General features: G+C 39.5%; 1 protein-coding gene across 2 annotated transcripts in view; it reads left to right on the forward strand.

Annotated features, from left to right (window-relative positions):
* Positions 1-13996, forward strand: part of LOC117373425 (uncharacterized) — a 35539-nt gene extending 21543 nt beyond the window's left edge. Inside the window, exons 2-9 of one of the 2 annotated variants that reach the window (XM_033969450.2) lie at positions 749-939; positions 3139-3193; positions 3342-3432; positions 3531-3952; positions 4519-4680; positions 5414-5566; positions 7427-7561; positions 11084-13996. In XM_033969450.2, coding sequence (XP_033825341.1) covers positions 794-939; positions 3139-3193; positions 3342-3432; positions 3531-3952; positions 4519-4680; positions 5414-5566; positions 7427-7561; positions 11084-11590 — 1671 coding nt within the window. In that variant the 5' untranslated portion in view covers positions 749-793 and the 3' untranslated portion in view covers positions 11591-13996. Of the gene's footprint in view, positions 1-748; positions 940-3138; positions 3194-3341; positions 3433-3527; positions 3953-4518; positions 4681-5413; positions 5567-7426; positions 7562-11083 lie in introns of both variants that reach the window. The other variant, XM_033969449.2, reaches the window with a different exon arrangement.
* Positions 13997-14269: the final 273 nt, after the last annotated feature.

Here is a 14269-nt window from a genome sequence, read left to right on the forward strand (position 1 = left end):
ACCCACCAGTACAATAAGATTGAACAGGACTTTGCATTGTTCCATAATGACATTAAAACTCCATATATCTGACTCTTTGTCCCTGTGATGCACTTTAGTGTTGATGTCCTTTATGCTGCTACTATGACTCTGTTTATTACACATGTGCTGCGCTGAATGTCATTATTGTGCTAATGTTTACACTGGGGTTACTTATGAGGTTATTGAATGGGGTCTTCCATCTTTGATATTGCACTTTACATCAAAACTATGCAGTGTTCGATGCTCTAAACATGATATTGTTTTCTATAACAGCGACAATAAAATCTATAATCTTTAATCTATCAACAGCGAATGAACTTTTAGACCTAACCCCTGGTTTAAGTCGAATTTGCATTGCATAGGCTGCTTTTTCAATTAACTTTAATATACTTCTTCAGGGAACAAATCAGCTATTTCTTTAAACATCTTTCATACAATCAAACATTAATCTATTTCAGTAAAATGCCTAAACACACTGACGCCCATTTAATTCTCTCTATTTCTGCTGCTTTGTGAGGTGCTTTGTATTCCTCTGCATTATTCTGTTTTGGATTCAAAAATAGCAGTCAGAAAGCGACAGTGACAAAAAGCCAAAGGCAAACCAGGCAAGCACACACACACATTATTATCTAAGATCTTATAGCACCAGTTCTCTGCAGTATTCGTCTCCCTTATCTGGTGTCATTCAGGTCTTGTCGCCTTTTCTTCCTCTGCTTTATCTGTGCAGGTTTTCAGACACTGAGACCTGAGAGTTTGTGGTGCAAGAAGCAAAATGAGTGACAGTGACATGGGTGAAAATGAAGACAGCAACCAGTGGGAATCTCCTTTCAAGAACCTACTGCTTCTGGGCGCCATTGCTGCTGCCTCTGCATTTGTCGTCACAATTCTTATCGTCTTGGTCTGTGTCGGCTGTCAGAGGTGAGAAACAAGGATTGGCTTATTTTTATCAGAGACCACTGAAAAATAGTATATTTCTGTAGTTTCATTTTTCTTTCTCTGCCCCATTTATCCAACAAAATTGCTACACCCCTGCCTGCGGGTATAGCAGCAAAATTCTGGATCCCAAATACAAACCATCTTGGTTGGTTCCGTATAAATCCACATAACAGACTTTTGAAGGCCCCTTTTGTGTTCAGCCCTGTCATAAATACCCTTTACCCCCCTAGTTCAATGCAAAATGTCTGCAATCAAAGGTTTTATCCAAGGAGACTGGGCTAGAAAGAGAATTGAACTGTTAACCCTCTGGTTAGAAAGTGACAAACAACCTGATAGTAATAGATAGATAGTCATTTTCCTCATGATTAATGTCATCTGTCTCCCAGCTTTGTTTTTACAGATTTAGTCTATTTAACAGGCTTAGAATAGTTATCGTGCCTGAGAATAGATTACAGTAGTCTTTTACTTTTGGCAAAGGTAAGCTGATGGGCCATTTTGGATTCCCAAGTCATCCTCATCATCTCTTTATTCATCTCATGAGAAGTCTTCACCTGCTTTTTTCATCCACTGCTTTGTGATGCCAGATCAGATACTGTGCTGTTTATAGGGTAGAGAGTAGACAGCCCAGATACTCAGAGCACATTCACGTCATCCTGCTTTAGACAGACTTGCTGTGTGCACCATGTACGTTTTAAAGAGGATCACGCTTTGAGCCATGCTGGACCGCAGACTTCAGGGACCAATCACAAAATACTTTGGGATCAGTGGCTGGGTTGCCATGGGTTACACAGATATGGAGGAAAATGTCAAAGCAGTTCAGGAGAAGGCTGTATGAAATCTCAAGATAATCTTCTTTCTTTGATGAGAGAATGATGCCAGCCATATAGTACCTCAGAATATAATGTTCAGAATTGTGTTGTTTCATTATGCTCTTTTTTTTCTAAATATAGGCAGATTTAGTCAGTCATACACAAACGTTTTGAATGTACGAAGACAGTGATCTCCAAAAACAATTCAATCAGTTAAACTTCCTAATGCACTTTTAAAAATTATCCCAAGATATAGTCACATATTCATTATTATTTGGTTTGGCAGAAGCACTAACCGGGCAACTACACATACAATACACTGCCATGAACATTGATTCACCAAAACAACCTGGTTCCAGTATTGATTTTTGACCAAGAAAGGCCCAATGTCCCACTTCTCTATTCTCAATTTTTGACTGGCCTTATTTATGAGCCTTCATACTTATTCACTGTGGGTCCCTTCTGTGCAATGCTATTATGAATTTCTCCTCGGGGGCCTGTTTTTTTCCCATGATCCCCTCTGGGTCCGATGCCCGTATGTTTGTACAAATAGGATGTCGTTCCAGATCACTAGAGGAGACAATAACTCACAGTTGTAGCACAGATTGTAAGAAAGTACCTGCTATGACTACGATTGGGTTATGTATGTGTGTGTTGCAAGCACCTGTTTATTGCTAATTATTGACACATAAGTATTTGACACTAAGGAATAATATAGAGCCTTCAAAAAGGTATGGTAGGTCATCTGGGCCCTGGCGTCATCCACAGCATTCTTACCACATCAGCCGTATCTTATAGCAACAGTAAGGTCTCATAGGAGTTGAAGACATACCACAAACAAATATCACTTGTGTATTGAGAGTGTTGTTTCCTGTTAAGCCACTATAACAGTTTATTTTAGGCTCAGTTTCCCATGCTAATTTGTTTCAGGTTTCATTATATCTTAAATACAATGATATTTAATAAGTTCTATATTATTTCTACTATATAACACAACTCCAAAGGCTGTACTGGCTAACTTTACTTGTAATACAGAATATGATACAAATAAACAAATTGCATTTAATTATTATTATTTTGTTATTTAAATTTATCATAAACTAGTAATAGTAGAAATAAGTCATCTGTAGTGTCTTGTTTTATTAGATTAAAAAATATTCTTTTTCTTATGTCAAGGACAGTTACTGCGTAGGCATAAAACCCAGAGTCACGATTCATTCCACTGTTTGACTGGGCTCTTGTTATCACCAAGGACTTCTGAGCCCTCACCAAAGTTTCATTGTGATACTATCTCTCTCTCTGGGTCTGTGCTTGTCCTCTGTCTCTGTCCACTGGCTTCTGCTGACCTTGCTTTGCGCTGATGTGTTCTCAGGAAGAGCAAGAGCAAGCATCCCCCCGCTGGAGAGAAGGGGACATCTGTGAATATGGTGAGTCCTCTTCTGTCTATCATAGTCTTAATAGAGCTTGGGAAATAAAGTCATCAAGATATTCATTTTATACTTGCCATGTTTTTATTAGCTGCCCTACTTTCAACTATTTACATTTCTACGTTAACTGTATATGTATGTTTTGTAGCAAGGGACTCTTCGGCATCCCAAACTGAACTCGATGAGCAAATCTGACACCAGGCTGCATGAGATTAATCGCTTTCCCTGCAATGGAAACTGTAAGTGACACGTTGACAAGTTTGTATCTATTAGCTCTGGCATAACAGACTCCCCTCTGACGTAACATGCCGTCAGTAACACTCTCTCCTCATAGCAGTCAGTAAAAGTCGTCCCGCCAGCATGGATCTCCTGCTGCTCCACAGTCGTCGGTCCCAGACGGACTTGAGACCTTCTCACGGACGCCAGCTCCCCCAGATCCCCACCAGCCCCCCGGGAAGTGGCCAGGACAGCGGGGGAGAGACGGGAGGTGACCCAGAGGCAGGACTAGTGAGTGGTGTAGGTGGAGGAGAGGCGAGAGACCACACCTACACAGAAGTGGGCGTGAGGAACAACCCCACCCCGACCCACGCCCTCGATGATGGCCTGTACGAGACAGTGGGAGTCAGGGAGGGAGAGGCGGGTCACAAGGTCCCCTCTGCCCCACCTTCCATACTGTCCAACTCCCCAGCATCTGTCCGAGCAGCACAGAGCCCCTCTGCACAGGCTAACGGAGCACGAGGAGGAAATAGCTTTGGAAATGTGAGTTGAATATAAGTGTCCTTTTAAAGAGGACATATCATGTAAAAACTGCTGGACTTTTGACCATGTTATAACGGTGTTCCCTCACCATAAGCTTACTCTGTTTTTTATTTTGATTGATTCATGCATGCTTGAGTAATCCTGTCCTGTCCTACATTTGAGACTTGAGTCCTCAAAAAATTTCAGTTTACACCTACCGCCTACCTTATCTCCACCCACTTCTCTGTACTTACTAGTGATGATTCAAAAACGTTCTGACTTTGGGTCATACATGTTTGGCTCAAAAAATGTAGCAATTTATCAACAATAAAACATGTGAATTAAAAAAAAAAATCTGTTTCTAAATCCGCCAGCTGTTACACTGAAATGCCAGTCCTGTTGTTTTGAACAAGAAGTCAATTAACCTGTTTCTATTTAAATCAATATTGCAATTAATAATAAACAAAATGTAAAAGAAGGATCTATCTATGGTATATTTTAATATTAAATACTAAATGATATGTCTTCTTTAAACAATAACGTACACTAGGGGGAGTTGTTGAGACATATTGTGTTCTGTTTTGCAGAATGGCAGAGGGAATGGCAGATTAAATGGTGGCAACGGGACAATGCCAGGGCGAGGTAATAATCTGAGTGGCATGAACAGATCTCCTCTGTCCTCTGTCAACTCCCTGACAAACCAGGAGCCAGGGGGAGTGGAGTATGCTTCTGTGCGCAAGTTCAGAAAGGTAATCTTAACATACACTCTGTTTATAAAAAGAAGAAAGTTATTAAAAGCAGAAGTGTATATATATATATATATATATATATATATATATATATATATATATATATATATATAGAGAGAGAGAGAGAGAGAGAGAGAGAGAGAGAGAGAGAGAGAGAGAGAGAGAGAGAGAGAGAGAGAGAGAGAGAGAGAGAGAGAGAGAGAGAGAGAGAGAGAGAGAGAGAGAGAGAGAGAGAGAGAGAGAGAGAGAGAGAGAGAGAGAGAGAGAGAGAGAGAGAGAGAGAGAGAGAGAGAGAGAGAGAGAGAGAGAGAGAGATGTATATATATGTTTTGCTATTTCTTTTTAATGAATACAAAATTTCCATAATTATGTATTAAGATAATTGGAAAGATTCCATTAGGACAAAAAATGTTTTGTCAAATTACCGTAAAAACAAATTTAAAAGTCTTAATATTAATTTCCTGACCTTTAACATGTCATATTTGCCATTTAAAACGTATTAAAACTCCAATTTATAGCCTCATCTATAAACCACATGCTTTTACTGAAAGAGGGTTGACTGTGGAATTTTCAATTAAGAACCCCCAAGCATATTATTGACCATTAGAAATGGCTGCATCTTGACCTTGATAAAAATTTGATTGAAGTGAAGACTTCACGCAGACTTTGCCATATTTCAATACAGTGAGTAAGCATTTGCATGATTTCTATTTTCTCTGTGCCATGGTTCCAGGTTGAGAAGTCGAGCAGGAAAGAGAATAATGGTGGCGATAGCCAGTCAGACCAGTCCAGTGTGAGCGACTCTCCCTCTGCACCTCCACTCCATCGCAGCCAGGAGTTTCCACGCAAACCACTCGAGCCATTTCACATACACTCATTCCCCAAGGTACAGCAGCCAATCAATACCGTTACTCATCCCATGCTCTTTCTGTACAGGTTCACTGTTCATTGTAGCATGCAAGTCTGGGCACTGCCCAACAGAGGGCAGTGTACGCAAATTAATATACATTTTTTTCTCCTGTCCTTTGGCTTTATTCTATTTTTTTTTTCTTATTTATTTGTTTTTTTATTCATACAATTTATCAGATTCATATAGATTCTGGAAGGTTATAGTTTTTTGCCAAATCTATAATTGTTTACTAAATTGCGCATTCTCTTCCTATATATTTGAATTTACAGTATCAGTGTCAAATCTAAGCTAGCGTAAGATACCAAGATATCCAGTCTGCACTACTCACTCAAGTTAAAAAGTCTGTAATAATGATCTCAGTGTTTGTATTGACATTTTGTTAAGACTTGCAGATGATTTTAGATGTTGTTTAACTACTTTGCCATTATGTGGTTAAGGCATTGTGGCTTTACTGACACCAAATTTAACATAACACAACACAACATAAAACTGGTCCAGCAGCAGTGCTTTTAGACGCTGCTTGTTTTTGCTCTCTCTGAATTTTGTTACAATAACAATACATGTCTGTCTATCTATGTATAGGTCAAGTTTGTTTGCACTGTATTACTGTTGCCCATCCTTGTAGCAGTCTTTGACCTGTCCATTTTATATCCATGGCAGTGCATCTCTGATGTGCCATTAGCCTGTAGTGCAGCATTAGAGCAGGGGAGTAAAGAGCGGAGGGACGGATTATGTAAGAGCCTGGCCCTCTGCCAACTGCTCCCTCCCCACGTGTCTCTGAGTGTGCATTTGTGTTCAATCTTTCAGCGAGTCTATCAAGGCACAGCTAACAGGTAGCCAGCAGCCAGCCAGCAGTACGGATAAATAATGTCCACATATTGAAACCATTTTCTCCGCCTCAGCCAGCGCCTATTACTCACGCCGAGTGCACAGGAGGAGCATATAAAAGTTTAATTATCCTTGTTTGCATGTGCACACACCAGGGCATGACACAAGTAATTGGTTTATAATTGGATCAACACGGTGCAAGATTTTTAAAGGGATATTTGATTTGACTGTTGCATTGTTTTATCCATTCATGCAATAACTAGATGTATATAATAAGGAATTTGCACAATAAATATTAATTAGAACTACTCTATTCTATCTTATATTTATTAATCTATTCTATTTTTAACATTGTCTTATTACTTTGTGGAGATCTCTGTATCTAAACAACGAAGGCCTCAAAAACTAAACATTAACCCAAGTTCATGGAGTTGCTCAATGCAAGACACAACAAGCCCCTCTAGGTCACATAAGGGTATATGTTGCAGAGAACAGAGCTCAAATATGTGTGTGTTTATCTTTGGCTGAATGGATTTGCATGAAGGCGGGTTAGGAAGGGACTGATTAACACAAGTAAAAATTTCAACCATAAAACACACAAGCACCTTTTATTTATAATGGAAATCGGCATAGCAGCATGAATTATTGGAAACAAAATATTCAACAAAAATATTCTTTAACTTTAATTGATTTGGGGACAGAATAGGCTTGATGGAGATTTCAATTACACCAACCATACTGTCAAACTCAAGTCTCAAATTGAAGAGCGTGACGGCACTCCCCCAGTTCACGCATGACCTTTGACCTCTAAAAAACATCTGATGTTGTCAATGTCTAAATTGCTCGCAAACACACACACCCACACACACAAACCCACCCATAATCCATTGGGGCATGGTTGGTGGAGGTTTAGTCAATCAAACCAGCTCGCATTTATTTTAGAGTTAGCAGTTATTATAATGATTTCTGCATCAATGTTAAATCATGTTGTATTGTTGTCTGTGTCAGGAGGCTGTGTTCATGGGCAATGGGGAGCAATACATCTGGAAGCCCCCTGAGGATGACGACATCATCACCCTGCACCCACCTCCACACTGCGGAGACAACGGACAGGCGCACCCGTCACCCCCCACTGCAAAGGAGGTACTGCTCTGTCTGCCTGTCGGTATGGATTTTGTGTGGTCAGTGTCAGTCAGACAAGGCCAACGAGACAAGATGGGTGGGAGGACAGTTTGCTCTGCTCTGTTCTATAATATCATGATGTCAACACCTCAGATTGGACATGAGACTGTATTGTTCAAATAGTTAAACAGTCTGTTTGAATAAATATACAAAAAGAGAATGTACAAATTTTAACCTGGTCATTTTTGTCAGTGATCAGAAAAGCAATAGTTTGTATTGGCCCAAGTGACATTGAGAAATCATGTATCCAAGAGACAGAGCAGCAGTGAGGAATGAACAAACATTCTAGTAGGATTAATGTTGTTATATAATTACTTCCTTAATACACGTTGATATGCATTATGTATTTATTTCTGTATAAGAAAGAAATGCTCCCTGATCACCCTTAATCATCACACTAACATTTACATAGGCCAGATCGGTGAAGGTGCCTTTTGTCTTGCACAAGGAAGCAACAGCACGATGTTGGACTAGTAAAACCTTTTTGGTTAAAATTACTGTCCAACCCTTCTTACTGAGCTAGGTACCCCTGTTAAATTCTCATACTGATAATTTGCAGTGACTATATGTAATACTAAACAAATGTTTCTTGCTGACTTCCCTCTTTTTCTCGATATTCGATATTATTGTGACATCACACGGGCATAAACAGTTGGTCAGGCCGTAATAACAGCTCTGACCTCTGACCCACCTATCATCTGAGTCCTCTTCCTACAGCCTAGGGTCTTGTGAAATGGATTCAGCACGCTTGCCCCCCTTCACCCAACCCCCTCGGCCTGAACTTTGACCTCACCCCCCAGTCTTTTGCAGTCTGCTGCAATCCAGACCCGATGATATCCTCACCTGCTCTAGCATAATATACTGAAGAGGCTTTTGTTAAGAGGAAATCTATAGAGACGCTTGTGATTGGCCCTGAACGAATCTCCTGCTGCGATTCTAGCTAAACAATGTAGCTTTCTGAATGTCTGGCAGAGAGATGGGGGGGAAGCCTACATTCACCAATCATGTCTGTTAATCCAACACATGTGCTCACAACATACAATCTCTCAACCCCCACCTGGCTATGTTTTTCCTTCAGTATCATGACCATGTTTTGAGAATGAAACCCTAGAAATGAGGGTGTGTCTGCAGCCAGTCGCACACTGTGAATGTTAACTAGATCAGAAAATAATTGCACATAATAATTCTATAAAAGATAATGAGAAAATTGTTTGCTATATTAATCGTGTCAGAGAAGTAAAGCAGCCATTTGTAACTTGCTGCTGGTATGCAACAATGACTAATCATTACAAAAATATGTTTCTGCTCATTTGGCTTTGAGTTAACCTCTTCTCTGTAAACTATGCAAATTCTAAGCATTTGTAACTACACACAGCTTGTAGATTCTTGCATTCAAAGCTTCTTTTTATTATTATTTGCATTTTCCGTTCAAGTATTTGTTTTTGCACATTTACTTTTCACTTCTGGAGTTTGTCAGTTTTGTCAGTTTCCACTTCCAAACCCCACCTCTCCCTCTTGTTCCTTCCTTACCCCTCCCATTGTGGCTATTAGGGGGCGCTGCCTTCTTTGACCAATCACATTCACTCCAGTTGTATGAATATGAACTGCTTGCAGACACTTGGAAACTTATGGCATATTCACTATTCATCAAGTTGGCAGAGCACAGATACACCAGTCATGCATGCGATTGTGTTTCCATGGATAATAATCAGAGGTTGCCAGCGTTAAATGTAGCTTTTAACCACAGCAAATTTCAGAGGAATGATCAGAAAGGCAGTGCAAGGGAGGAGAAAAGAAAATATACAAAACTCTAGCTTCCTCAACAGCTGCAGCTCAGTTTTGAAATCCCCATCATCTTGTGACTTCCTTCCTTTGCTGTGAGCTGCTGCAAATTCTGCATGCGCAAAAACACATACAGAATGAATTTGTTGAAAAATGTTTACCGAAGTACTTACAATGCACAAGTTACAACGAGTTCAAAAGGACAATAGTGCAATAAACTACTGGTTTTAGGGCTATGTAAAGTAAAAGGTACAGAAATGTAATCTTTGTTATGTCACTTTTATTTACTAACACATCAGTACAGGTACAATAGAGCTTTTGCACAGCTCTACTCGAGTTTATCTGATCTGTAATCTATGCTAGAAAGAGTTAAGTACAGCCATTATTTCTCTGGTTTCTCTGGGTCAAAGCTGGTCTGGGTGTCAACAGTGAAAGTAAACATGAGCATATCCCACAATCCTTTGCTCTTGTTTTGTGTGTGAGGAATTTTGACACAGAAATGCCAGAGGTCACGACGCTACTTCTATCTGTCTCCCCTTGCACATGCTTTACAGTTGAGAGTGTCAAAATTTTGCAAGATAGACATGATCGCTGGTACTCACTTTGTGGTACCAATATCTCTGGTATTAAACAATCTTTGGCAGTTGTATTGTGATTTGGTTTAATTTACTTTCTTAGTCATGATTTAAGGCAAGCTAGTCCTTTTTTTCATAATTGTCTTGCTCCTTTTTGTCCTTGTTTGGTTTGGTAAAATATTTAAAACCTGATTCAACCTTGGTTTTATTTTTATCCCTGTTTTTGATAAATTGTTGTGATCATGTGAAAAGAAATATGTATAAGATTTTATCTTGGTGTATAAGTCTCGCTCTATTGCATGTGAATAGTTGAAACCAGGAGCAAACCCTAAAGTAAAGCAACTGCATTCTCCAAACCCTATGTATGTACATTCCCTATTCAAAGTAAATGCGAGTTGAGCAAAGTCCACTAATAAAAACAAGGGAACAGTATTTGTGAGTGCCTTGGCTGTGGTCCAGGCCTTCACACCAGAGCAGTTGTGGTGAAATTTTAACAGGTCTATCCACTGAGTGTGCAGCCTAGACTTCAGCACAGCGATAACACAGTTTACTCTCCCATCAAAATAGGTCAGGTTACAGCACACAGTCAACACATACGCAAACTACTGTGAGCACGCCCACACCCGACAGACTGACACTCTGCTGCGCAGTTAAAATTAGATGCATTACATGTTTTTTAAAGGATCCATTTTCACTATATGTGTGCTCGCGTATTAGGTTTTACATATATTGCATACACCAAATTATTATGCATACAGCAAGTTTTATGGCTGTATTTTATGACTCATATCAGTTTGTTGACAAGTACATTTTGACCTTACTATTTTAGGAACCAGTGTTCACTTCTCAGCAAGGAAGTTGTTGGTTCAATTTTGAGCTAATTTTTGTCACTGTCATTTGTCACTTGTGAATGCATGTGGGAGTATGTGTCTGTCAAAGTGTCCATCTGTGTTCAACTTGCTATTGTCCAGATTTGACCCCAAGCAAGTTTCATATTGGCTTGACTAATTAGCCTGTACTGATTGAGGTTGTTTGTATATGGTTCCTTGATAACAGTATATGATATCTGCTATGTAGTTCAGTGACATTATTTGACACCTCATTCTCCCTGTGTGTCTGTTCTCAGATTGCAGAGACCTACTCCATTGTGTGTAAAAACCAGAGAAAGAAGCCTCCAATGGAAAACAATGGTGCTAAAACCCTCCCACGCTCATTTGGCGGGGGCAGAGGGAAAGGCAGAGGGGTACAGGTGCAAGCCCGGTCCCAGGAAGAGCCCTGCTATGAACCGGTAGGGTCCTGGTCCACATGTGCCACGGCTGAATCCGATGCCTCATACGCCACAGTCGACAGTCACCGGAAACGTGAGCAGTTGGCTGGCAACAGTAATAGCTCAGTGGGAGGTAGTGCTACTCTGAAGAGGAAGAAACCACAACAACAGCAACAGCAAGCAGCCCTCCCAGCAGCCACTCCAGCTCAGGGCTCCGGACCGTCCTCTCTGCCTGTCAGAGGCCTGCCCGGTGGGGAACACTTCTATGAAAGCATCAGTGACGTGAAAGCAGGGGCAAACAGCGCCAGTACTACCACCATCTTCACCTTCAATGATGGCATGGAGATGTATGTGACCGGACTGTAGCTGGAGGACACAGAAGATGAACAAGCCAAGGGTTAAAGTACAGGTCCAAGGGAGGGGCATCTCTGTTTACTGTACATAAGATTTAAGACCCAGATAAACTGAATGAAGATCCATTTGCATTGACATCAGGTACAAACAGGGTCTAATCCAGGTTCGAACTTCTCCTCTCTGGTCTGTATTTCAGCGTCAGCATAGACCAACGTGTGTGGACCAAAAATTTATCAAAAAATATAGCAAAACAAAGATGAAAAAATGAAAATGGAAATATACATGTTACTTACTGTGTGATACTTGTGTGTGCACCATTTTCCATAATATTTTTATTTTTATATAAACACTGTGCTCTTAAAGGGTATATAGTGTAAACATGAGAAAAATATGAAGTCAATCAAAAATGTGCATGCAATGTGCAAAACACAACTCACAGTGAATTGTAACTGACAGTAGAAATGACACTGGCTACATTAGCAGCAAAAGGCACACCTTTGTATCCCACACAAACAAGCACACACATATCATTATACTTGTGGGGACTTATGTAATACACCCAGCTGAGGACACAGAGTTTTGTGGTTCTTAACTTTAACTAAACAAACATGAAACAAGTTTTGTGAGCAAAGGCCTTTTGGTCAGTGGATGTCTTTGACAGGCTTTGTTCACACTACAGTCTATAAAACCTGATAATTATGGGGTTATTCAAGGTAATTGTCCCATTTTACAAAACCTTTTGTGTCCCTTAATGTATAACTAATAATGTTTCTTTCATTTGCTCTTGTATCTTAAAATAATTCATCAAAGCACATCTAATGACAATGTAAACAAAGGCACTTATATAAATAACATGGGATTTCTCAACAGGAAACATCCACCGTAATCTTCAAACAGTAAATACTTGCAACAAACAGAATTATTCTAAAACATTTTAGATCCACATTGGATCTGGATTTAGTTATAGTTGTATAAATATTGGTATATTGCATTGAACAGTTTCAGGACAGTTTGTGTTTAATTGTACTATGTTACGTAAAGGCATTTCCAGACTAATTTGGACTCATTCTGCACGCGTTGTTCCAATAGCAACAAGAGGTTTGCAGTCCAAGGAAAATATAGTTATAGACAAAGTAATTGCCAGCAAGTGTCCTTTGGATCAACAAACTTCACACTGTGTTTTCAGTTACTAACAAAGTCTCTTCTCAATGACAAACAATATCTATTTGAAGTAGTCAAAGTAGAATCTATGGGGGAAAAAATAAAGACAGAAGTTTAACAAAAACACATCTTACTGTGAGTCAATTCACCATGTACAAAGAAAACGGGTTTTGAAAAGGCCAGTCACCTAGATATACGTCACCAACAGTAAGAAAGTATTTTAAATAATGCACACTGTAGTTTAATGCACTGTTCCTTAGTTTGCAGATATTTTCTTTGGTTAAAGAGCTCATGCCACTGCCATGGGAACAATATGTTGTTTGTGCAATTTTGCTTGATCAAAAAGTGCATGCTTTACTATATGGAGAAAAAAACAATGTTGTATTTAACTGATCTTGTTATAATGTATTTTTTGAGTTGTACTCTTTTGCCATGTAATGCAAAGCTATGAGATATGAAGATTGTGTACAAGCATATTCTCAGCAGCAAATGGGCCATAGGTGGATAAATGTGATGGCTAAAGTACAAACTATAAGTAACAATAACCGATTGGGGGAAACGCACACATGACTCCTCATTGGATGTTCATCTTCCATCCTCTGTTGCCTGCCTCCCCCTCAGTCCTGGTGCACAATGCCCTTTGATGTTCAGCTGGTGGTACGTAGGGGGTCAAACGGGTGCTGAAGATAGGAGCAGACACACCGGGCCAATCCCATAGTCAACCATTCACCTACAGCTCAACTACTGCCTGATAAAAAAGTCTTAAGTTATAGATACACTTGGCTATGTATCATTGGTCTCTCTCACTTTGTGTCACATTTCTTAATTGCAGAAGGTTATGATATGTTTTGTTCAGCACTGATAACAACAGATGTTTATTGCACAATAATGAAGCAGTATGAAGATGTAAATGTGTAAAATATTCTGTTGCTGTTCTAATGTTGTTCAATGTAACATACAGTAAACAGTATATTTGTTCTACAATGATGGTTATCACAGACACATTGTACTTTGTGGATGCAAAACTTTGTCATGCTTTCCATGCAGATAGCCTACAGATAATGTTGTTCATAGTCTTTTATGGGCCAGTTCTGCTGTGACAGCTGTAGCCAATGTTGTATCTTTATGAAGCACAGGGTTTACTTCAAAAGAATAAATATAAGAACATATAGTGTGACAGTGCAAATATGCAAAGATTGTAATGTTTTATATTAATCTTCATAAAATAATAAAGTGAGTTTTTACTTTTCTAATAAAGTGTCATGTCTTCTGCCCAATCCTCATATTTTGTGAAAGCTGCCTCTCCCAGTGAAGTCCTTTTACAGCGCTCGGGAAATAATGCTACGTTTTAAACGCCTAAAAAATCTTATCTGACTGACACTTCTCTTTATTGTGTGGCTTTTACGGTCTGTACTTCATGATGATAGATGTTATCATATAGTATGTAAAATGAATCTGTAAAACATAAGCGCGCAATTCGATGCACGCACACTGTTGTGCTGTGTCTGCTGCCATGAACCGGCTCTTCTT

Source organism: Periophthalmus magnuspinnatus, chromosome 7, assembly GCF_009829125.3.
Source record: "Periophthalmus magnuspinnatus isolate fPerMag1 chromosome 7, fPerMag1.2.pri, whole genome shotgun sequence".
Classification (NCBI taxonomy): Eukaryota; Metazoa; Chordata; class Actinopteri; order Gobiiformes; family Gobiidae; genus Periophthalmus; species Periophthalmus magnuspinnatus.